Source organism: Seriola aureovittata, chromosome 7, assembly GCF_021018895.1.
Source record: "Seriola aureovittata isolate HTS-2021-v1 ecotype China chromosome 7, ASM2101889v1, whole genome shotgun sequence".
Taxonomy (NCBI): Eukaryota; Metazoa; Chordata; class Actinopteri; order Carangiformes; family Carangidae; genus Seriola; species Seriola aureovittata.
In genome coordinates, this window is record NC_079370.1 from 4083136 (window position 1) to 4106424 (window position 23289).

Genomic DNA, 23289 nt, shown 5'->3' on the forward strand with positions numbered 1-23289 from the left:
AGTTTGTGTTTATCTATGACACCGAGAGGGCATATGCATGTAGTGTGTGTTTGTATAATTTGTGTATGTGTGTGTGTGTGTGTGCGCTTGTGTGATGTGCTGTATATGTTGAAGGTAAATGAGTGTGTTTGTTTGTGGAGTTTTTCTTCAGTGAGATCCTCTTTCATATAAATGACTTGACTGTTTCCTCAACCTCAGTGTCCTAAACTCTGCATGATGACTGATACTGCCTACACACACACACACACACACACACACACACACACACACACACACACACACACACTACCAAAACTGTGTCCACATGTTTGAGAGAGCACATGGCGTCCACTGCAAACACTCAAATGGCAAACAAAGAAAAACATTCCCAAGTGTATGTCACAGTCAATTGTGTGCGTGTGTGTATGTGTGTGTTGTAGGCATGCAGGTGAATAATCAGATTGCTGTGGTTTTGTAATTTTTCTCTTGTACACACAGGTCTTTGTGTGATTTAAAAAAAAAAAAATTTTTTTTACCCTCTTTCATAACACTTAAATCAACATCCAACTCAAGCTCTGAACGTTTGAGTTCAACACACACATAGATGCATGTACAGTTTTAATTCATTCGCGCTGCCTCATATCCCATCATTAGTAAAACATCTAAGTGAAGGGTGGAATTGAAATATCAAAACAGAGTGAAAGAATACAGTTATTTTATAGTGTTATTTTAGTATTATTAGGCTGAATTTAATCCATTCACCCTTCCAGGAGTTGGCCTGTCGATCCGTTGAGTACTGCTTTAATAGCTTAAAACCCCTGACATGTTTAATATATTTTTTAGTCCATTTTCTTTCCCAGGAAATGGTCACGGCGTGATGAAAAGGTTTCTATACTGGCAGTCATCCATAAAGCAGCTCGTTAGTCAGCTTTGCCGTTTCTCATAGAAGCTCAGTAGGTACTGCTACTGTACGGATGAGTTCAAAAACCAAAGTTTAGAACACTTCATTTGCTGTTTCATATACAGTGTTATGAGGAATTAGCCTCACTTTTATGGTTGCATATGGTAACCCATTTTATCCAGGTAGGTATAAAACTGTATATAAAAATGTTGTTCAGGTAATTGGATGGGCAATGATGTGACAATTTCCTCCTCTGTGTAAAAAGTAGATTCAAAATGAAATAGAATACGTTTAAAGTACTCACACAGAGCTGCATCGGAAATGACAGCACTTTTTTTTGCTTTTGTATAAAGTATGATTAGTAATGCGATGTTCCACAGCTTATAATATAAACTAAAAATGTGTCTGTAACACGTACTAATTCTAAACAGGTTTTGAGTAAATATGTAGTTCACACTGGAGCCATGACAAAACTAGGAGTAACATCAGCATGCTTTGAACTGCACTAACCTGTATGAAAAGTGCTATACAGATAAAGTTTGAGTGATTAATTTAGCGTGTTAGCTAACATTTTTTAATAAAATTTACATAAACGTTTCTATAATCCTTTGTGGAATGATGGCAGTAAACACTTGATGCTTTATGGTGTCAGTTTGTCTGATTAGTTTTCTCATGTCGTATAAGTTTTGAGAGATCAGTGTCTTCTTGGTGTAAAGATGTATGTAGAGTATGAATCACTATCCCATAACGTGGCAGCCATATTGGATTATGGGCCTTATGACTTAAGGTAGATTTGAGACCTGACAGCTTTGATTAACAGGAGGTTTGTGGTTCAAATGTACGTTACTGAGTGAGAAAACTGTGAGTGGATAAATCAGCAGTTATTTAGTGTTTGGTCTGCGGTTCTGAGTCGCACACGGGTTTGGAGCTGTCCGTTCATCCAGGTGTTAGAGAGGAGAAGGATAGATTCCCGCCAAGCTGCTTTGACTGCCAGCTTCTTACTGGAAAACTCCTGACGCTGAAGATGCCAAAATCAACTGACCACAGATCAGTCTGACTACTTTATCCTCAGCCAGTTGCCAACAGCTCGCTGATTAAAACTGATAGACCACAGTTCCGGGGAACAGCGGGTCAGCAGTGTGTTGACTGACCTGACAGAAGCTGTAAAGGAGAAGGAGAATATAAGACGCTACCTGTGGATGTAGTTAATAATGAACATGTTCCACAGTGTTCGACTGGATTTAAATGTGAATAAATGATGTGTCCTAGGATTTCTGCCTTGGCCTTACAGACGGAATTACTCTCAGGAAAATTACCAGTGTTGTTGTGGTTTTGGGCTGGTGGTTAAAGAAGCAAAATCTGTAACCAGAGAGTCGATAATTTGAGTTTTTAGACTGGCTGGGGAATATCTGATGGGAATACTTAAATGAGAAATGCTTGCAGTGCAAAGTGTCCATGAGCAAGGCATTTTACTTCCAGCTCTGCCAGCAGCCAACACAGACCTATGGATTAAAAACTGAAGTAAGTTTCTGTCTGAAAGATCAGCCAACGTAGAAACTGAACAAAGTTTTAAACGTACAGGAAACAAAGTTATAAAGTTGACAAAAGTCAAATCTATGAATTTATGAATGTGTGTAGATCTGGTACAATTATACATCTGAAATAACTTGGCATGTGTGTGCAATAACAGCCCACAAAACAGCATACGGCGTATTAAACAGGGGGCACACGGACACTACTTCAACAGGAATGTGAATGTGATCCACAGACATGGTTAAGTTTGTGTAAGCAGGTGTTTGTGTCTCTCTTACTCTCAGGTATGAGACTCTGTCCGTGGCTACAGAAGCAGAGAGTCGACAGGATCCGGACCTGCCGCTCAAGACTGGAGGCAAGAGGCTGACGGTGAGTCCCAAAACACAGCACCTACCAGAGATGCACTTAAAACTGACAGTGTGTGTACAATGAGATTGTGTTTTCGTTTTCTGTCAAAAAAGGAGATTCAGCCAGAAATCCTTGGAACTTTGTTTTTCTCCAGTCAACAATACAGAAATTTGTTCAAATTATTGGTTGTATGTGGGTACAGTTAATGATGGACAATTTGAATTCAAATAAATTGTCATTTGTGTATATGCAGTATAAGTACTTAGTTGAACAAAATATTCAAATTCCACTGGTGCCAAAGATTAAAAAGATAGTGATGTACAAAAGAATGGCAGTAGAATCAAGAATGTAAAGGAGCATGATCAGTATATGTCATTTACCCATAAACATAAATCTTAGTGATCTTTGTAGGAGTTTTTAATGCTGGAAAATGTGTTAAATTTCATTTAGTCAAAATGTCATAACAATTTGTTCCCACAGATATTGTTGGACAGTTGGACACGAGCTGTGTTTGGATCATTGTCCTGTATAAAACCTCAGAGTACACAAATATCTGAGTTTTCTCACAGCAGCACAAAAACACAGGAGCCACAGATGCCAATATACACAGACTACATGACCATATTCAAAGAGCTTAAAATGCATTTGTCCAGATTTCTGACCTCATAAAATGTGAACACCTCAGAAAAGAGATGGATTTCGGAGACTGCATAAACATTTTAAGAAGGGTGTACAGACAGTGCATGTGTCATAGAGTGCGTCATGCTTATTCTTTTGAAACTAAAGAAATGAGGGTAGTGTGGTGTAAAAAGGATGTGTGTGTGTGTGTGTGTGTGTGTGTGTGTGTGTGTGTGTGTGTGTGTGTGTGTGTTCTCCTTCAGCCTGACTGGACGTTTGTCCTGGGAGAACAGGCCCTGGACCTCTCTGTGCCCTCCTTCTCCCACTCCTCCGCCTCCGTCTTCGTCCTGGGTGAGAGGAACCTCTACTGTCTCCGTGACAACGGTCAGATCCGCTTCATGAAGAAGCTGGAGTATAACCCCAGCTGCTTCCTCCCCTACACCTCAGGTAAACCAGGATGCTGGACGAATGGCTAACTATAAAGAGATATTTCACCTTTACAGTCCTTATGTTCCTATTAATCCTACAAGATTTTCTTTTGAGCTCTACTTCTGCCCAGCTGATCCAGTTAAAGACTTAATACTGATTGGAGGATTAGGGGAAACAGATATATCTAGAAAGGGCTAACATCAAAGTGTGTGCACTTAACTGGATCAGCTGTGTAAAAATAACCTACAAGAAATGTGAAAGGGCAATGGGAAGCAGAAACAACGTGTTTTCTTGCTAAATGAATGCTTGTGAGTACAAATTAGATTAGATCTTAAAGGCAGTGGTCAGATTGGAGGCGGTTCATTCCTATAGAAACACATAGGTCAGGTGATGGCATCACTATTCACAGAGAGCAGGAGTTCAAAGGTCACAGGGCATGTTAAATCATCCTCAGGTAGAGCGCTCGCACGTCTTAGCCCTCAGCGTTTGGCAGTTAATCAGTAATTGGCAGTGATAGAACTGAAAACAATAAAAGTTGTTGTTGTTTTTGAAGGATGTGGACGTGTGATGTTGTCCTTCAGAGAACTGAGCACAGCGTGTGCAGGAGTCAGTGTCAGATTTAGCCATTGCAGCACTGGTAAAGCTCTGATTTGTTCATCCTGGACTAAAGTGCAGGGCAGCAACACAAAACTCACCATGCATCAGTGCACCTGCCACAACCAAACGTCTGAAAGTAAGCGAACAAAATACACAAAAACAAAGCGCTCTGTGCCGTGGCCCAATGCCACATGACTGGCTCAACAGGAAGCTGCCTTTGGCAGAACATGATGGAATAACTGGAGTAGCCCTGCTACACACATTAAAACACAAGTGAACAGACTACTGAACAATCTGTAGTACATAAACACATGGTGCAAGATGAATGCATAACATAATAAAGGCAGACATATAAACGTATACGATATATGTGCAGATGCAGTACATATAATATTGTGTATCTCCATACTTGGTGATTTTTAGATTTTCAAAGAAACTGATGGATTAAATGATCCTTTATGGTAAAGACTAAAAAATCCCCCCAAAAAATCTAAAAGCCTTTTTATTATCTAAAAAACATCTCATGAAAAGTAACATTTTGCAGATGTACATCTGTGGATTAGATGCATCAAAGTTCAAACTGAAGCAACGACAAAGCAATGTAGGAAATAAAAAGCTTCTACAGTAGTTTCTGCAGTTATTTTTTTTAGATTTTTAACTAGGTAGTTTGACCAAAAGTGTTGGTTTGAGGTCATTTTAATGCTAACACAAAACAGTTACAAGATCGTATCGGTGAATTAGGTAATAATGAATATGCAGGATATAATACAAAACCCCACAGGTGTGCGTTTGTGCGTGTGTGCTGTGTTGCAGAATGTAATGGGTTCCAGACTTGATCATGCAAGAGGTTTCTGTGTGTGTTGCACTAATCCCACTCTGGCTACAGATCTTGAAATGATCTCCACCTTCCACGCCTCTCCTGCTGTTAGAGTTGAAGAGGAACGAGGCGGGAAGTGTAACATACTGGTCTTCTGAATGTGGAAGTCAGTGTCACCTTCACTGAAAGGTTAAAAACCCAGCTTTGTACCTGACAGACAGTATGGATGAATTTTCTCCACTCCCACATTCAGTCTCATTATTCACTAATTAGTGATTAGCACTACATTCGTATCAAATTGCAGCTTGATTATGGCCATTTAGAACAGGAGACATGAAGGCAAACACAAAAACGTGCATGCACACTTGCAAGTTTATTCATTTTAGCCCTACACAGAGCAGGAAAGAGCCACCTGCTGATGTTTTGTAATTTGCATGATTATATCAGACTTATTTTAGCTGCTCTGGTTGATGTTGCGGTTTCAAACAGAACTAAAATGACTCAGAGAATCTCTCATTTGTTAACTTGAGACCTGTCTGGATCCTGAAAATCTTCTCATCTCGACTTGGAAAGTTTTATGGTATCTTTATTAACACATGTTTGGGATTAGAAAAAGAGAACATGGAGCTGCAATACAGCAGCTTTTTCCCCTAAAACATTCTTTGTTTCTGTTCATGTAATTTACCCTGACAGCCAGAAACAAAAACCTTATTTTTTGTTAGAAATTAAAGTAGTAAAATTGTATAACATTTATGTCATGGTTATTGACTCCAGCCTGATTGTTATCATCAGAAGCAACACTTATTATCCAGATATGGTTGGACCCTCCAGAATAGTGCTTAAATACAGCAGAGTAAAAACTGTGTGTATAACCCTTTCGAGCATAGAGCGATAAACAACCTTTTTTTTTATGAGCAACAAGAAATTTTCTGTCTGTTTCAGTTTATGCATCAATGTACCATAGAACCATTTTTGTTGAGAGTATTACACTTGATCTAAAATACACTAGAGAGCTGACGGACGGAAAGAGAAAATTGAAAAGGATGTGAGGGAAGCAAAAAATAGACTGGGGGAGGGATCCAGAGAGGGAGGATTGATGGAGGGGTCGTAAAAATGGCCAAGAGCTTTCTACCGATATCTGTTTTCAATTTTAGAATTAAAATATCTCGGCTTTCAAAGTGCCCGCCACTATCTGTTCCAGACATTATTTAGATTATTTAAATTACTCTTGGAAATTGGCTATAAATTCAATACATGATGTGCCAGCGCAACAAAAGAAGCTTTTATTGGGACATGATTCCTGTCAACAATCAAAACCGCATAAAACATCCCACATGGTTGGAAGTCAGACAGACTCCTGGGACCCGGCTGCTGCTGCCGCTGCAATCTTCCCTGTCCGTACTTCACTTTACGGTGACAAGGCCAACTTTTGGTGACTTAAGTGACTGTCACAGCTGCCACCCACCGTTCAGTGAGGGTTTCTTTTTTTTAAGGCGCGAAGCCAAAGAAGCATTTCGTGGATCTCCATAGGACCGTCGTAGTTGCGAGAGCGGTGCAGGAGAGGAGGGACGGCAGTGATCTCTTGAGTGTTTCCTAACGCTTTCCTCCTGGCCTTCAGCCTCACAGCTGCCTCTGCTGGATCACTGCCCTCAGGCTCCCTGTCTGCCTCCCTCTGTATGTCCATTCCTCTCTCTCTCTCTCTCTCTCTCTCTCTCTCTCTCTCTCTCTCTCTCTCTCTCTCAAATAACTTCATTGGCTCGACTGCTCGTCCCAAACACTCCACTAGAAAAAGTTCAGCTCCGTCCTTCAAGCCACAATAAGATGCGAAAATCACTTCCTTTAGAAATAAAATTATATGATCCAAACGTCTAGAAACATGACAAACGAGTGATGGATTCATTCAGATTATAGCCGGTTTGAGTGATGTGCAGTGACGTGTTACACAACACTCACCTCCCTTTTCATTTGTGATCCTTCCAGAGACTTGTCTGTTTTTCCCCTGATTTGTCACTCGTCTCTACATAACAGTTTATAATTGTTATCTTTTGTAATGTCAAATCGTAACCGCAAAGACAACATGTAGTAGGCGGAATCACTCAAGAGTGAGTAAACATTTCCAAAGGAGTGAGATGACAGATCTTGCTCTACTCAATCATTTTATGAGATTATTTATTTTTTGGGCGGCAGTTGGGAGGCACACGGGGAACACGTGGAGAGAGAGAGAGAGTTGGGGGGGGGGGATGACAACTGTCCCTGGCTGCAATCAAAGTGGGGACGTTGGGGTTTTAGTAGTATGTAACCTAGGGGGTGTGGTAGAAAAATAGACAGGATAAAAGAGAGCGTTAGAGAAAGGAGGTGAGAACAGACAGGAGCATAAAAAAAGGAGAAGTCGAGCAGGAAGGTGAGGAATCTGAAAGGACCAGAGGAGGTCTAAAGAGGAGAAAGGAAAGAAGGATATGTCGACATAAGAAGAGGAAGGACAGAGGAAAGAATGTTTAAAAAAAAAAAAAAAAAAGGAGCTAACGTTTTGGAGATGCTAGATTCGGCCTTTATAATTAGGTTGTAATTATAATGCTGATGCTGAGATAGAAGGTGTGTGTTTGCTTTGATGTGGCACCGACACACACTCTGTCATTTTGACCCCTGCACTGTACCACCCTGCTGTCCGCTGTTACTATATTATAACTTGTGTATTCAACTGTGTGAGTGTGTGTGTGTGTGTGTGAGCGTGTGTGAGCGTGAGCGAGGCATGTTTGTTTTGCGTGTGGCCGTCACCTCAGATCTCGCTAGGTGGTAACCGCACCATTGGTGGGATCAACTGGACACGTGCGACTGTGTGTGAAACATAAGTAGCAAAACATAAGTAGTATTTATATTTAATGTTTCAGGCCATGAGTCACAGGAGAAAGTGTATATGTGACTTCAGTTATACACCTACGAAAACTGAGCGTGTCTTAAAATGAAAGATCGAGATGACAAAAGTCTGTATTCAAACCAGATGTGAGATGTAAAGAGATAATTTTTCTTTACGGGAGAGCAAAAGTTTCACTCATTTCTAAAGAGCAGTACCACCCACCTCAGGAATCTGTTACTTCTGTGCTGCATGGTCGTTGGATTTGTGAATATGCACAGTTTTCTAAAAATCATAGACAGACCCTTTGAATTTGTGCTGCTGTAAGTTTAATCACAGCACAGTAAGGTTTATATGACATAAGTCCTGCTAACAAGTATGTAGCAGATTTTAAACCTTATTCGGGGGGTTTGAACTCACAAAGAAATCTTATTTTATGAGTGAAGATGAAACGAGATGTGGCATAGCAGTGGTATACAATATACTACACGGCTTGTTTAAACCTTCTACCTGGGACTGATAACATAAACCAATAAGTGCAGATGACATATTCAAATCCACGTGCATATTTATACACTTACCTGCCAAATGTAAGTGAAAGGAAAGGATGTTTCTCACTGTATGAAGCACTGAATGGCACACCAACACTATGGTAGTCTACGTCAAGCTCAGTGTTTACAGTGGGGAAGATTTATTCATTCACAAAGTCTCGCTGAGGTCAAGATCTCCTGAGAAGACTTGTCCAGTCCTGAGTTTGATAAATTCTATGAGAAAGCCATGAAAGTTCAAATGCGCTAGTACAAGAATATAAGGTGTGATTGTGATATATTTGTTCCAAATCTACTAAGGTTGAATCCAGACATTAATCAACCAGGAAGGAGATAAAAAAAACAGTCTGCTTCACTCTTCACTCCACAGTTTTCTATCACATATTTTACTAAGTCTCTTCCTCAATCATTCTTTGGTTTTAATAACGAGAGCATGACCTTTGTCCTGGAGCCGTTTTTGTACATTTGAAATTAGTTTAACAAGAGCACCGTTCTTCTACAGTCTAACAATTCATTTTATTTTTGTTCCCCTCCAGTGACGGATGGCACCACCAACCTGTTGGTAGGTATCCACACCAACATGCTGCAGGTCTACCAGGATGTGACTCTGAAATGGGCGGCCCAGCTCCCCTTTGTGCCTGTGGCCGTTCGCATCTCCAACTTCCAGTACGTACAACCCTCGACCAAAAAAAAACACAGATTACAGACACGTATCAGAGGAAACGCTGAGGGGTCTCCGACAGTAGAAACAGTAGAGGACTCATCACTGCTACTTGAAAAAAGGACAAGATACAAACCTAGTAGACAATGCTGCTGTGTGTCAGATGTACAAACACGCACTCACACAGAGCAGGTACGCCGTTGTCTTTATCAGCTTGGGAAATCCAGTGTGCTGCTTTTCACGGGAAATTACCCGACAATGTCTTCCAGCTGGCCAATCGGAGCAGAGCGGGGAGGGGCCAGCTGTAGCCAATAAATCGGCTTTTTCCAAACAACTCCAATCAAACCGCAATTTGATACAATTACAATGCAAAACACAAACATGGCTGAAAAATGATGTGGTTTCTCTGTGTCTATGTGTGTGTGTGTGTTTTAGATGCAGGAGATAGTGTGTGTCTGGATAGCTGTTTGGTTTAGTTTGAGGCTTTGTTATTTTAAAGCACTTGATAGTCATCATGTTGTTCAGTGTGTTGGCAGGACACTGCACAGAGTGTGGGAGAGGAACACACACACTCACACACCACTACACACAAAACAAATACACACAGATACTTGCTACAGCTTACTGTGGCTATCAGTAATTTACAGCAGTGCTCTGGGAGTCTTTGCTTTGATATTTTTGAGACGATATTGAATTTTATTACTGGATTCTACAAAGCCTGGATTAAATGAGTCAGACTGTTTTGGGGCTTTTAATCTGTCTTCAGCAGATAGAGGTCTTCACAACTCCAAATTTGGACCCAGTCTGAAACAGACCTGTGGAAAATCAGAACCTGAAATGCATTAATGAATGTTCCCAAAAGATGTGAAAGGGCCTAGGGAGTATTACACCTCATCAGAAATGAAGTTGAGCCATAGGGAAGGAATGGAAACAACAGGTTTTGGATTCGACTTTCCGATCGACCTGCATTTATATTTACTTTAAATTCCCCACATAAATCGCTATAATAGGTGTTATATACTGTAGTCTTTAGTGTTATGTAGTATATAACCACAGCTCACATCCCTAACAGCAGCTGCCGTGTTTCCTCTTGTCTATTTATGGTCAACTGTTTTTCTGTGTGTGCGTTTGCGTCTGTGTGTGTTTCCGCTGCAGTTAAAGTGAAAGTTTTATGCCCCCTCAGACGCCCTCCTGTGCAGGTGGTGTGGAGTCGGCTGCTGCTCTAGACCTGAACCTGTATGTGTGTGTGTGTGTGTGTGTGTGTTGCCGCCTCCTCCTCACTGGACTAGAACTACAACACATCTGCAACCAGTTAATACACACACACACACACACACACACACATACCTTATTGCATCACTCAGCGTTTTCCCGTCTTCTCCCTCTTTCCATCTCGTGTCCAAATCACAAACTGACACTGAACTTTGTATTTTGTTTCCCTCAAAGTTTTAAACAAACTGTAAAGCAACAAATACTGATGATGAACTCCTCTCCTCTCCTCTCCTCTCCAGGGAGCTGAAGGGAGTGGTGGTCAGTCTGAGTTCGGACGGTCACCTCCTGTGCTCATACATGGGCACAGACCCCTCCTTCTTCACCACGCCCAAGGTGGACGCCAGGGAGGCCGACTATGAGCAGGTGGACGCTGAGATGAAGAAGCTGCAGAAATTCATCAGAGAGGTCACCAGGACTCAAGGTGGGAGCCCAAACGGATACCCTAACAACTGAGAGCAATGGAGTCGCAGTTAAAGTCATATGTTTACTTCATTCAACTCTTAAAGTTACTTAACAAGTTACAAACCATCTTAAGATGTTTGTTTAAAAGTATCTAATCACCTGTATTTGTAAAATATTTCAGTAATTTGGGATAAAACTCCCTTGTTGTTGTTTCAGACATCCTCCCTAAGACTGACGCTGAGGAGGACCTGATTGTTACAGCTGCTGTGTCCTCCAGCATGGACAGCCCATCGGTAAACACACAATCACACACATTTTCTACCATATGAACACACACAGTAGATAAAGTAGATCCCTCACTCTCTTTGTCTCTGGCTACAGCAAGCTCTGATCCAGGATGCCGGTGGTCTGCCCGTCCCTTCAGTGACCATACAGGTGAGCTGTACTGATGACATAACATACATCAAGACCCAAATTTTTCCTCTCTGTCCTTCTTGTCTCGCACCCCCTCTCCCCGTCTCGCCTCATCATCGTTGTCTCTCTCCAGGTGAAGGTGAAGGCCAGTTGTGTTATGCAGGCCTCTAAGATGACAGTCGGCGTCCAGCCTCCTCTGGCCGTCACTCAGGACCAGTTTGCCCTCGAGCCCATGGGTCAGTCTATTTCAGATTTTCTTTGTGTGTGTGTGTGTGTGTGTGTGTGTGTGTGTGTGTGTGTGTGTGTGCTCAACTTTTGCAAATTTCTCAAGAGTTGAATGAAAGTAGAAACTATTATTAACAATATTTAGTTGCTATTTTAGTGGATGACTGACTAAGGGTCAGTTCACCCACAGTTTACCCAGATTAGCAAAACATACTTTCTTTATTCAAGATGATATCTGGTGTATTTGCTCAGGTTTTGAGAAAACTGTCTCAGATATTTCTGTCTCTACTGAGGTTTTTGCGTAACATGAAGATAATTAAATTAGATTATTACACTTTTATGAATGAAAGGTGTTAAGATTCAAGGAAAATAAGGCCCAACGTTTCATAGCAAAGAAGGGAATTTGATAGTCTAGTGAGAAAGCGATTGTTGAAAGAGAAAGACATTAAGGCAAAAGGATGTTTCAAAGAAAATCAGTAGCCAGTGTTTCTGTAGTTAAGATGGCCTGTTCAAAACAGAAAAATACAAATGAAAGAATTCAAGGATGAATCACTAAACTAAGTTTATTTTAAGGTAATGCAGCACTGAGCTTTTTTATGCAGCTGGTGTTGTGTAAGATCTTTCATCATCTCATGTCAACAATCACTTTTGTTTTTCCAGCCTTTCTCTTTCACTCACTCTCTCAATCACACAGACACACACACCCATATACGCAACACTCATTTTTTCAGCTTTTCTTCTCTCGTTCATCACATCCTCCTCCACATTTTGAACACACACACACACACACACACACACACACACACACTGGCAGCGGCTGACTAAGTGAGTGAGAGGTGTGAGTGCGGATGTATTTGTTCAGCTCTTATCAGTCTTTCTTCTGTGTGCTCTGTCGTCTGGCTGTTGGGGGAGATTCGGTCACCTCGACCAGACGGCGGTGCGTTTGATCTGAATCACCCAGACTCTACGCACACACAACCTCGCAACCCCAAACACTGATATCTGCTGTCGGCTCGTTAAAAGAACATCACCCATCCTGTAACACAATGTTAACCATTCGCGTTGAGCTGTTACACAACTCCACAGTTTCCTCCGTTTGACTCTCTCCACCTTTTTGTGTGCATGGAGACGTGGAGGCGTAAATTTACAGAGTGTGTAATGCAGACCAGTTAGGGGAGGTTTTTATCATATGCTCCTTATAGTACCATGATAACACACTGTGGCTCCGTCTGTGGCCCCATTGGGAGGGAAACCTCTAACCCTGGCGGTGTTGGTGCCTTGCACTGCCTGTTGGTTTACATGTGGAGTGGGAGTCCTGACTCTGGCTGTGTCTGATGAACACCTGCAGGTTGTTTTCTATGGTCTGAATGACCTCTTTTTTTCCTTCTTCAGCAAAACAACTAAATTAAAGAAGTTTTCAAACTTACAGACTTCGGCAAACTCAAAAAAAAAACCTAAAGCTGGAGTTCACATTGCAGTTCTTTTCAGTGAGCTCGAAATGGTTCACACTGGATAGTGAATAAAGATTTGGACAATTATTGAAATATATTATCCTCTCACACTGGAAGTGTGCCTCACTTGATGGTACTGTTGGTCATGTTTCCAGGCGTGATTGGTTTTAGTTGCATCGGCAAAGCATCGAGTGTTAACATAATGACAATCATCTTCTTTGTTTAAATAAATCCCATGTTTCATGGGTATGATGTAGATGGAATACGGTGCTGGCATGGACGTGCGTTTCATCAATTATGAATCATCAATCCATGTTTAAAAAGGATTCTTGTGTGTGTGTAACCAAACCTACAATAATGACTCCTCTGAATGGATCACGCACCAAATCTAACAACACCCTAAAGGAAAAAAGAAATGCAGCCAAGTATGAACAAACTGCTCCAAGCGTGAGTGGTGTCAGTGTGGCTTTACTGGGGCAGTTTCATCTTTTTGTAAAATTTCTAATCCAGAGTAAGCTTGGGTGATATCCAAAATTTAATATCTCAATACAGTCGAGCCCAAATATGGTGATATCACATTTGAAAAATATATATATAAATATATTGTTGTGTTTTATATCTCAGGTTTGTTTTTGGTTTTTTTTGTAATATATATTATATTATTGTATTTTATGTTTCAAGTATAAGTGATGCCGCCACTAAACAGCAGTTTTATTTGTCACATGACGAGGTAGAAAGTAGAGTCAACACAGCAGTGGAATGAGGGTCAGACTGCAAAAATATGAATAACATAAAATAAAAGAAATAACATTTTTTTTCAATACTATGATAAATATTGCATATGGCAGGAAATATAGCGATGTTCAATATTATTAAATATCAGCCTAATCCATAGTGACAATCAGTAGAAGTATCTTCCTCTCGCCATGATTTAAACCTCATCAGTTTGTTAATTGGAATTTTGCAATTTAGTAATAAAAATAGTATCATATCGTCTTGTAATTAACAGAATTATTTCTGTTTAGTACGTGGTCAAATGTCAGACGAAAAGCTTCAGGTTATATTAGCAGAACATGGCCGGTGTCTGCAGTTATTTTCAAAGCTGTCTACACAGTCACAGAAGCTGGCTAAGCACCAGAAAAATGTCATTTCTTTCCTCCAAAACTGCACCATACGTTCGCTGAAACCGTCATCCATCACAGACGAGCGCTCGCTAACTTTTTCGAGAAGTACCAGTATGGATTGTGAATTTATGATTTCAAGATGTGAGCCGCATTCTCAGGCGAGTGGAACACCATCCATTTACTCCGAGCCCTGAATCAAACTGACCACTGCTTTCCCATGATTCACGATGCGTCTATGCAGAAGTGTAATGCCTTTTACCACAGTGCATTCTTATCTGTAATATACTGTACATGACCTCCACAACTGTTAATGCAAACATGATGCACTTTTTGCACAACGCACACAATATGTTTCCTGTAAATTCTTGTCAGCTTCCTATTTTTTATATGACTTACGTTTCATGTTTTGACCTACACATTTCTGGTTTTTTTTTGCTTCAATATGTCCATGTCTATATATTCAACGCGTGATGCTTTTATTTCCTGTTTTAATCTACACTTTTCCACCGTGTTTTCATTCAACTGTATGGAACATGTAGATTGTCTGAAGTCTGTATTCTATATTTCTTGCAGCTGCAGCAGATTCATTCACAGCGCACTCACTGTGTTTACATGCACCTAATGCAAATAAACATTATTGTATGTAAGAAAATAACCATCACATGTATGAGAAACCTGTTTTCTGTAATTGGGGCAGACCTCCCCGGTTTCCAAGGGCGACCACAACGTCCCTGCTTTGGAAAAACAGTCAGTGGCCTTACCTGGAAGTTGTGGTATTTTTGTTATACCACTAGTTTCTGGTGTGGTGTTAAATGAACACTGGTGATCACACAGTCAACAGTGAACTTTTATTACTTTTTACAAGACTGTGTGTTTTTAGACACTTTTGTGGTGTCAGTATGAAGCACACGGGTACAGTAACATACGATACATTACACGATATCATGAATGACTCGTTTCTTATGGATAAATTCCCACCTCATGAATTAACATGAACTGTAAGCTGGAGGAAAAACTTGATAGTTTTAATGTTTGAATAGACAATGAAAGAACAGACAGAAACTCAAACTTAATCAAAAGGAAATTCATTGAAGAAGATGCCAAAAAAAAAGAAAAAAGCTTTGGGGTTCGTCCGGCTGGTTTGGTTCTGCAGAGCTTTTCTCCTTGGCAGACGTAGCGCTCAACAATTCACTGTTTACATGGAAGATCAGAGGCTGTGACTCACTGCACCGTCACATTTGCACCACTAAAGAGGAGCTTTGTTTACACGAGTTTAGGTAGCGGTCAAACGGGTCAAATTCAGAAGCCTCCCTCGAGCAGACACTCAGACAGTTACACAGACACACACCCGAGTTACATAAATACTTACACATCCATATCCATGGACACATAAGCATAAACACATGTACATGTCACCAACATACTGTTTAAACATAGACACACACACTCGAAGTAAAGTAGCTGCTTGTGTGTGTGTGTGTGTGTGTGTACATGTAATTCTGTCGTGTGGACAAACTTTGGTTTGAAACCATCGTTGTGAGGACGTTTTGGTCCTCACAACTTCAAAGGCCTGTTTGAAGGTTAAGACTTGGTTTAAGGTTATAAGTTAGAATTAGGTTTAGGTACTAAAGTCATAACTAAGAGTCATGCTTTTCTGCTGGAATAGGTCTTAATCTTGATGATATTTACTGTTTTTTTTTTTGTTCAGGAGACAAATATATTTACTTGACATATTTGCTGAAAACGTCATTCACCACTGAAAGTCACACAGTAATACTAACTAACTAACAGATCTAGTCAGCGGTAGACCAGCTCCTCCTGTGTTCTTCCAGATAAAATCACTGTTTTAGTCAATGGAGTCTGGTGACTTTGAACAGAGCGATAAAACGTCTGTTTCGGGTTAAACAAAAAAGGATGTGATTCTTTAACGGAAAAGTCTGTCTCTGTCTCTGCAGGAATCCTCTCCATGATCTTGTCAGTCACTTGTAATAACAATCTGAACATGTCAGTGGCAGCAACAAACATTTAAGTGCACTGACTTTGACGTGGATCAAATGCCCTGTTTTTTTTACATTGAAGCAGCTATTTAGTGGTTACGGGGCATACTGTTCTTGCTCAACAGTGGACCAATTGCAAAGATTTTTGTCAGTATCAATCATTTACAGCCCAAAACGTGGGAAAATTAGGTTCAAATCCTTATCCTTTACTGTTAGAGGAGATGGTTCTTGAATCGCCACAATTGTGGATTGCAGTTCACCGACAGCAGAGGTCTGTTAATAATAATGTTGTCACTTCCCACACTCCTTATTGTAGCAAATTTGTTCTTGGTGTACGTGTACACAGCTACAAAATTCCCCCTGCAGTTATCATCAATCAAAGGAAAGTGGTCAACAGTGACACGGGGGTAAAGATTGAGGATTACGGTTACGGTTGGGGGTTATTTACAACTCTCAGGGTCAGGAAAGAGGTTGAAGTTAGGTGTTAAAGTATAAATTTAATATTCACAAAACAAGACAAACATAGCATAAGCAAGTATACACTAAATGACCAAGTACATTTAAAATAAATAAATAAATAAATTCAAGGTTGTCCATAAAATCGGTACATTGCTTCCATTCCTTATAATTTAGTGGGTAGGGGGCGAGGGATTGCATGATGTCATGAAGTGTCCTCACAACTATAGAAAGGTGTGTGTGTGTGTGTGTGTGTGTGTGTGTGTGTGTGTGTGTGTGTGTGTGTGTGTGTGTGTGTGTGTGTGTGTGTGTGTGTGTGTGTGTGTGTTTACGTCACACTCTTTTGTCTTCCTGCACACAGAAATCTGGCGCTGCTTTCACCAGTCAATCAACAGCTCTCTGCTGCGAAACATGAGAGCTACAACACACACACACACACACACACACACACACACACACACACACACACTTTCTGTCTTCCTTTTTCTTTCTCTCCCTCCTCTCCATCTCTCCCACCTAAGTGATCCCTCACTGGCCTGCTTTGGCCCAGAATGGCCTGGCTCAGCTCTGAAGCTGCAGGACCACCGTGGCTGACCCTGATGGTCATTTGGCCCCAAACCAAGTGATTCACATCCGTTACCGCCCTGGAAAATTAGGAAAAAATAAATTAACGGAGACTGCGTAGGTTTTTAATGAATGTGTGGACTTGGCTCGGAGGAGCTGGATCCCAGTCACACGGTCAGAGTTTACTTTGTGATTTTGTCCAGAAAGTTTCTCCGCGGTTTGTGGGTTGCAGGTGAAGAGGCCGAGCTGTAGATGGAACACTGCCTGGTGTAAACTGTATTTAAGTACAGTATTTACAGTGATATGAACCATGCAGACTATCACCAGTAAAAAACAATAACAAACGACTTCCACTACTTTCCACTACTACACTAGAAACATCTTCCTCTGCCAGGAAAAGTTCTTCCATACTCGCAAATGTTGTAACTCTTAACAGCCCAACTTATGTCGTTGATTGACATGAGCTGTGGATGCCGCGATCATCTATGAGTGAGATGGCGTGCGCTCTGTCAGTCTCGCGCACTTTGTAAAAGTTCCACACGGCCGTGCCGGCGCATTGAACAAGGTGGGAGGCGGGACGACAGGACTACAGCCGAAAGTGCTTCTCTCAGCCGCAGACACGGAGTATTAACCACGGGTGATCGGTTTTAAGGTGATCGGTGACTGTCATAAAGAGGGAGAAGAGACATGATGGTTTTTCCAATGGGGATTTAGTAAAATAGCATTTTAAATATTATTAACTCATTGCCACATTCATTACCATCATTATTAAGAATAAGGAAATAAGCAAACTTCATAAAATGGCTGTGTAATTCTCATAGCATGTTTTTTTTTCTGGTGCATATAAACCCTGAACTTCCCTTTTGCTTCTGTTTCTCCTTCACACTTTCTTTTTATCCTGATGTCATCTCATGACTCATTTTTTATTTATTTTTTCATAATATAAACAATACCGAATAAAAAGAACAGAGACAAGTAGCAGTGACAGAGCCACAGGTGTTATGGGAAAATGTGGCTGCAATTTAGAGAAACACTAGCAACACTATTACCAACAACACAGCCGCTGTGACACCTCCCCCGTCTGGTTTTCATCATCGCTTTATCTCTGTCTGTCTGTACATTTACTCTCTCTCACCTGCTCATTTTCTCCTCCTCACACTGATACGTATATCTTTACACACACTTGCACTGATGTAAGTGTGTGTGTGTGTGTGTTCAGTATAAGTGTGGATGTCAACTCAAGCTTATATCCAAATATCTTTGCAGGGATTTGTCACAAAGCGCTTTACATAAAACAAAAGATAATAAAAGTGATGAAGCGTGTGTGTTTGCGTGTGCACGTGCTGCTTAGTGTTGGGGGTGGGGGGGTTGTGTGAGGAGGAGGAGGAGGAGGGAGGAAGAGGAGGGGAGGTAGCGCCTCCTGACTTTTATTGTTATTCCAGTTTTTATTCGTCTCAGATGGCGACTCAATCCCCTGTTCACCACACACTGCCTCCTTTGTTCTGTCTCTCTCTCTTTTCTGCTCTCCTTCTCTCCCTCCCTCCCTGTCTCTACCCTTTTCTCTTTTCCTCCATCCACCTTTTCCTCTCTCTGCTTCCTCTCTTTCATTTGTCATGCTGTGCCCCGATGTCTTTATTTTTCCCTCTCTGCTTCCTTCTCCTTCCGTCTTTCACATTCCCTCTTTCCTCCACCGCCCGTCTCTCTTTAAATCTCCCCCATCTCTGTGTCGGTCTGCAGCGCTCTTCCTCTCCTCCATCAATCACGCGCACATTACATATTCATTAAACATGTTTATGTTCCTCAAAGTAATGTATTTCATCATCTTGGTGTCAGCACCAGATCTCACGTCTCATATTATTACTTTCTCGGTTTCACAGTCAAATAGAAACCGGCCTTCGTTTTAGTGAGAGTTTCATGCATATGTGCACATATAGATTGTGTGAAGGTGCAGTTAAATGGGTTATATGTGCAGTTAATTGTTGCACGAACCATTTCACCACGACATGAATCATTTTTCATCTGTTTTGTTTTTTTAACAGTGGAGCCAACGCAAACTGGTGTCAACTGACCACAGCTGCCATGTTTCTATTTTCCATTACCACCAAATTGATTTTTTTTTTACCATTAGTGTGAACCGGTCTGCTTAATTTTTTTTAACGGTCATGTTGCCAAACCATCATCCTCATCATCATACATCATGTGGAGCTCTAACCAAAACATTCAAATCCAGAAGAGTTTTGAAAGTAAAACTCACTTCTGTGTGTCGGACATTTTATCTCCAAGTGAAGATCGGGTTAGTCGTGTTTAAAGACAGACCCTACACAGCGATCCGACCTGATCCTGAACTGCAGGGGTCGAGGGTCAGTGTTTAACACTGCACCGATGGTCACCTCAGATTCCCTTGTTTGAGATGTGTGATTACACACACACACACACACACACACACACATATATACGTACACACAGGTAAAGCAGCGGCAGACCAGGAATGTCTCAGAACAAATTCACCCTCCAGATTTGTTTTTCTCTCCATGTTTTGCTTTTTATATTATTTGCACATGGCAAAGAAAGGACACACACACACACAAGCACACACATGCCCCCTTTCCCATCTCCTTGTGCGGTACAGATCCCCATCTCCACCCCTCTTGACCTGTAACCTCCTCCAAACAATCGGTAGTCGCTTTAACCTGAGCTGTCAGTTACTATAACCTGAGGCCTGAGGGTAGCTGCAGCACTTCACCACACAGACACGCAGGAAGACGTGGAATCAAACAGCGATTCTCGGTGCGACCCCAGAGACCAAATCTGCACCACAATGCAAATCTCTACTCGTTGCAGTAATTTAAATGAAACTTGCATCTTTTTGCGCCTCTTCTCCCGGGGTTCCACTGTGCGTGCAACACTGGGCCCAAAAATGTCAAACGGAGGAGAAACGTGCAGTTCGAAATAAGACAAATCAGTTTAAGAACTGCAGTGAAAACAGAGCCTATGAACTGCATTAAGAAAAAAACTTATTGCTTATTTTTTTACACCTGTTTATTAAATTTAGGGAAAAAAATGCGATCTTAATTAAAAAGTGAGAATGGGGAAGTAGGGAGGGAGTGAAAGTAAAGGGAGAGAACAAGGTAGAAAGGAAGGAGAGTATCAGTGCTCATATACTTTTAATTTAAAATGTTTAAAGTGGCTATAATAAATGTAAAAAAGAGTTTTTCATCGTGATGAACCTGTGGAGAATTATCAGCTGAATCTGCAGCTCTTCTCGGCTTAACGGGGCTTCGTAATGAGCTTCGGCTCATTATTTAAATGTGTGGCTGCACCAGACAGTTAGAGCATTTTTAGGAGCATTGAGTAGTGAGAGAACCTTTCCCTCAGGAGTTTCTCAGGATTTCAGGATTTGATACACAAACACAAACACAAAAAACGGAGATAAAAGAGAGGAAATATTGGACTTTGATTCATCAGGTTTGCCAAAAACACAAATCCAAGGTTCACCTTCAACTTTAGAGGTGATTATTTGTCAATGTTGCGGTCACAACTTGTTTCCACTGTCCCCAAGTGCTCCAAAAAATCATTGACTACTCCACACAGGGTGTTTCTTTGGAGCAGTGGTTGTGCGTATCTGCAAACGACACCAATAATGTTGCTTAGTGGATATTCTTTTTCATCCTCCCGTTGCACATAAAGTACACTGGCAAGTACGTGAACAAAGCAGCCACGTATGTGCTCTTAAAACTCGAGTATAAATAGTTATAGAGGGGAATTCATGGAGAACGAGAGAGAAGGTGGAAGAGAGGGTGAAAGTGAATGAGAGAGGGGAAATACCAGGAGAAAACTTGTAGTATGTGTAGAAAATCAGAGTAGTGCTCCCTCCTTCTCTTAAGAGGAAATGGAGGGAGGAACCTGGGGATAAATAAGGTGCAGAGGCAATGAAAAGGTGGCAGAAAGTTATAAAAACACAACTGTTGAGGATGAGAAGAAAAGAGAGAGAGGAGGGAAAAATGAGGTAAAGAAGGAGAGGCAGTAAAGTGGGGGATTTCAGGCTCCTTTGTGGAGTTTGTTTTAGTTGGCGTTGGTGTTAATGGGTTAATGTGACGGAGAACACTGGGACCAGTCTGAACAGTCTCACTGGGTCGGACCTCCAGGTCACAGAGACCGACACGTTACCTGGAGCTCACGCGTTCGGCTTCCACGGCAGCCCCCCTGACCTGTCCAGATGTGCCCGAACGTATGATGACAAGCGGGGGAGAAAAGAGACAGAGATGGATAGAGAGGCAGAAAGAGAAAGAGGAGGAGGAGGAGGAGGCATTACTCTGTGTCTTCTTTGGTGTTGTTTGTTGGTCTTAATGGGCCTGGGAACACTTAAAGCACTTTAACCAGTCTGACCAGTTTGACCTCCAGGGCACAGAGGTTAAAAGCCTTCTGCTGACAGACAGGAGGGAGCGAGGGGAAGAGGAGGGGAGAGGAAGGTGAAACTAAAGGAAGGTAGACATAAGAAGGAGAGGCAGTAAGGATGCAGAGGAGAGGGAGAAAGGAGGGAGAAGGACGGAGACAGAGACAAAGGTGAAGAAACCGAGAGAACACACGAGGAGAAGGAAAAGGTTGAAGAGTAGAGGGCGGGTGGAATGTGTTTGTTAGAGCCTGACCGATTATTGATTATTACAAATATCCTGCTAACACCATGTATTTAACAAGAGATCACAGCACAGAAATCCCAAAACGTTTCATTTAATGTTCATTAGGTGCGTTGCGACGTATCGGTGTTGATGATAACAGTGATATTTAAATAATGGAATATTGATATCGTGTTAATGATGCACAGTTATGGTCACAGACTCTCTCTCTATCTCTCCACCTCCATACACTCCTATCTGACTCTTAAGTTTGAAGTTTGAAATCCACTCGTGAACCTATAGAACGTGTTGAAATGAATATATAATCATGCTTTTCATTTGTTTCTGGTGTCTTAACATATATACTATATTCTTGTTTGTGGTTGTGCAGTAATGAAACAAATTGAAGTCGCAGAGGTTCAAGGTTTAAGGGTCAGTATTGTTTTTATTATACAGTCGGGAATTGAACAGTTAAATGCATTGAATTGATATTCAGAATCTGTTGGCGTTCATTGGTCGTACAGAAGGAAAGAGGGAGAGGATGAGAAAGGTATGGCACAGCCAAAGATGAGGAGATAGAAAACGAAAAGAGGAACTGAGAGGGAGGGAGGGCAGAGGAGGGTGAGGAGTGTGGGAGAGGGGAGGAAAGAGAAGAAGAGAGCGAGGGGAGGTCGCGCTGTCAGGGCGTCTGACAGAGAGAGGAGAAAGTCTCTCTGCTTTTTATCATCTATCTTCTCTTCTGTCTGTCGGGGGGTCGGGGGTGTCGTCGTCTCTCTTTTCTTCTCCTCCCATCCGTCTCGCCTCCTGCTCTGTCTATCCTCAGCTCAAGAGGACTTGTCGTGTGTGTGTGTGTGTGTGTGTGTGTGTGTGTGTGTGTCAGTTCTTTACCGTCCTAATGATTCTAATGATTTATAAATTCACAGTTCACATAAATTCACATATTTTCAGACACACTCCTCATTTTCTTTCATTACACATATACACTTTTTCCATCGACACACACACACACACACACACACACACACATACTTGGGCTTCAGTCACCTGTAACAGGTCGAGCTCAGGAACATCACGCCCCATTACACCACCACACCACCCTGTGTGTGTGTGTGTGTGTGTGTGTGTATATGTGTGTGAGACTGCATGAAGCCATTAGCTGTAATATATCCTTTCCTCTCTGTCTGTATTTGATCCCTGCTTTTTCTCTCCAGCTTGTTTGCTCTCTCTCTTTCTTTCTGTCTCTCTCTCTTTCTCTCTCTCTCTCTCTCTCTCCCTCCCTCCCTCCCTCTCTCTCCCTCTGTTAGTTTTGGGGTATTTCAAGGGAAGCTACAAGTCATCACCCCTTTCCCATGCTACATATAATTTCAGTATTGTGTGTGTGTGTGTGTGTGTGTGTGTGTGTGTGTGTGTGTACGTGTGTACTTGGATTGGAGTTAAAGTTCTGGTTTATGTTGTTAATCCTCTGTCCTCACCTTGCCTGGAGATGTTT

General features: G+C 41.5%; 1 protein-coding gene across 2 annotated transcripts in view; it reads left to right on the top strand.

Annotated features, from left to right (window-relative positions):
* Nucleotides 1–23289, top strand: part of bbs9 (Bardet-Biedl syndrome 9) — a 163996-nt gene that overhangs the window by 16144 nt on the left and 124563 nt on the right. For both annotated transcript variants that reach the window (XM_056381493.1, XM_056381494.1), the window contains exons 7-13: nucleotides 2698–2782; nucleotides 3643–3826; nucleotides 9158–9287; nucleotides 10794–10975; nucleotides 11173–11249; nucleotides 11338–11391; nucleotides 11504–11606. In XM_056381493.1, coding sequence (XP_056237468.1) covers nucleotides 2698–2782; nucleotides 3643–3826; nucleotides 9158–9287; nucleotides 10794–10975; nucleotides 11173–11249; nucleotides 11338–11391; nucleotides 11504–11606 — 815 coding nt within the window. The remainder of the gene's footprint in view (nucleotides 1–2697; nucleotides 2783–3642; nucleotides 3827–9157; nucleotides 9288–10793; nucleotides 10976–11172; nucleotides 11250–11337; nucleotides 11392–11503; nucleotides 11607–23289) is intronic.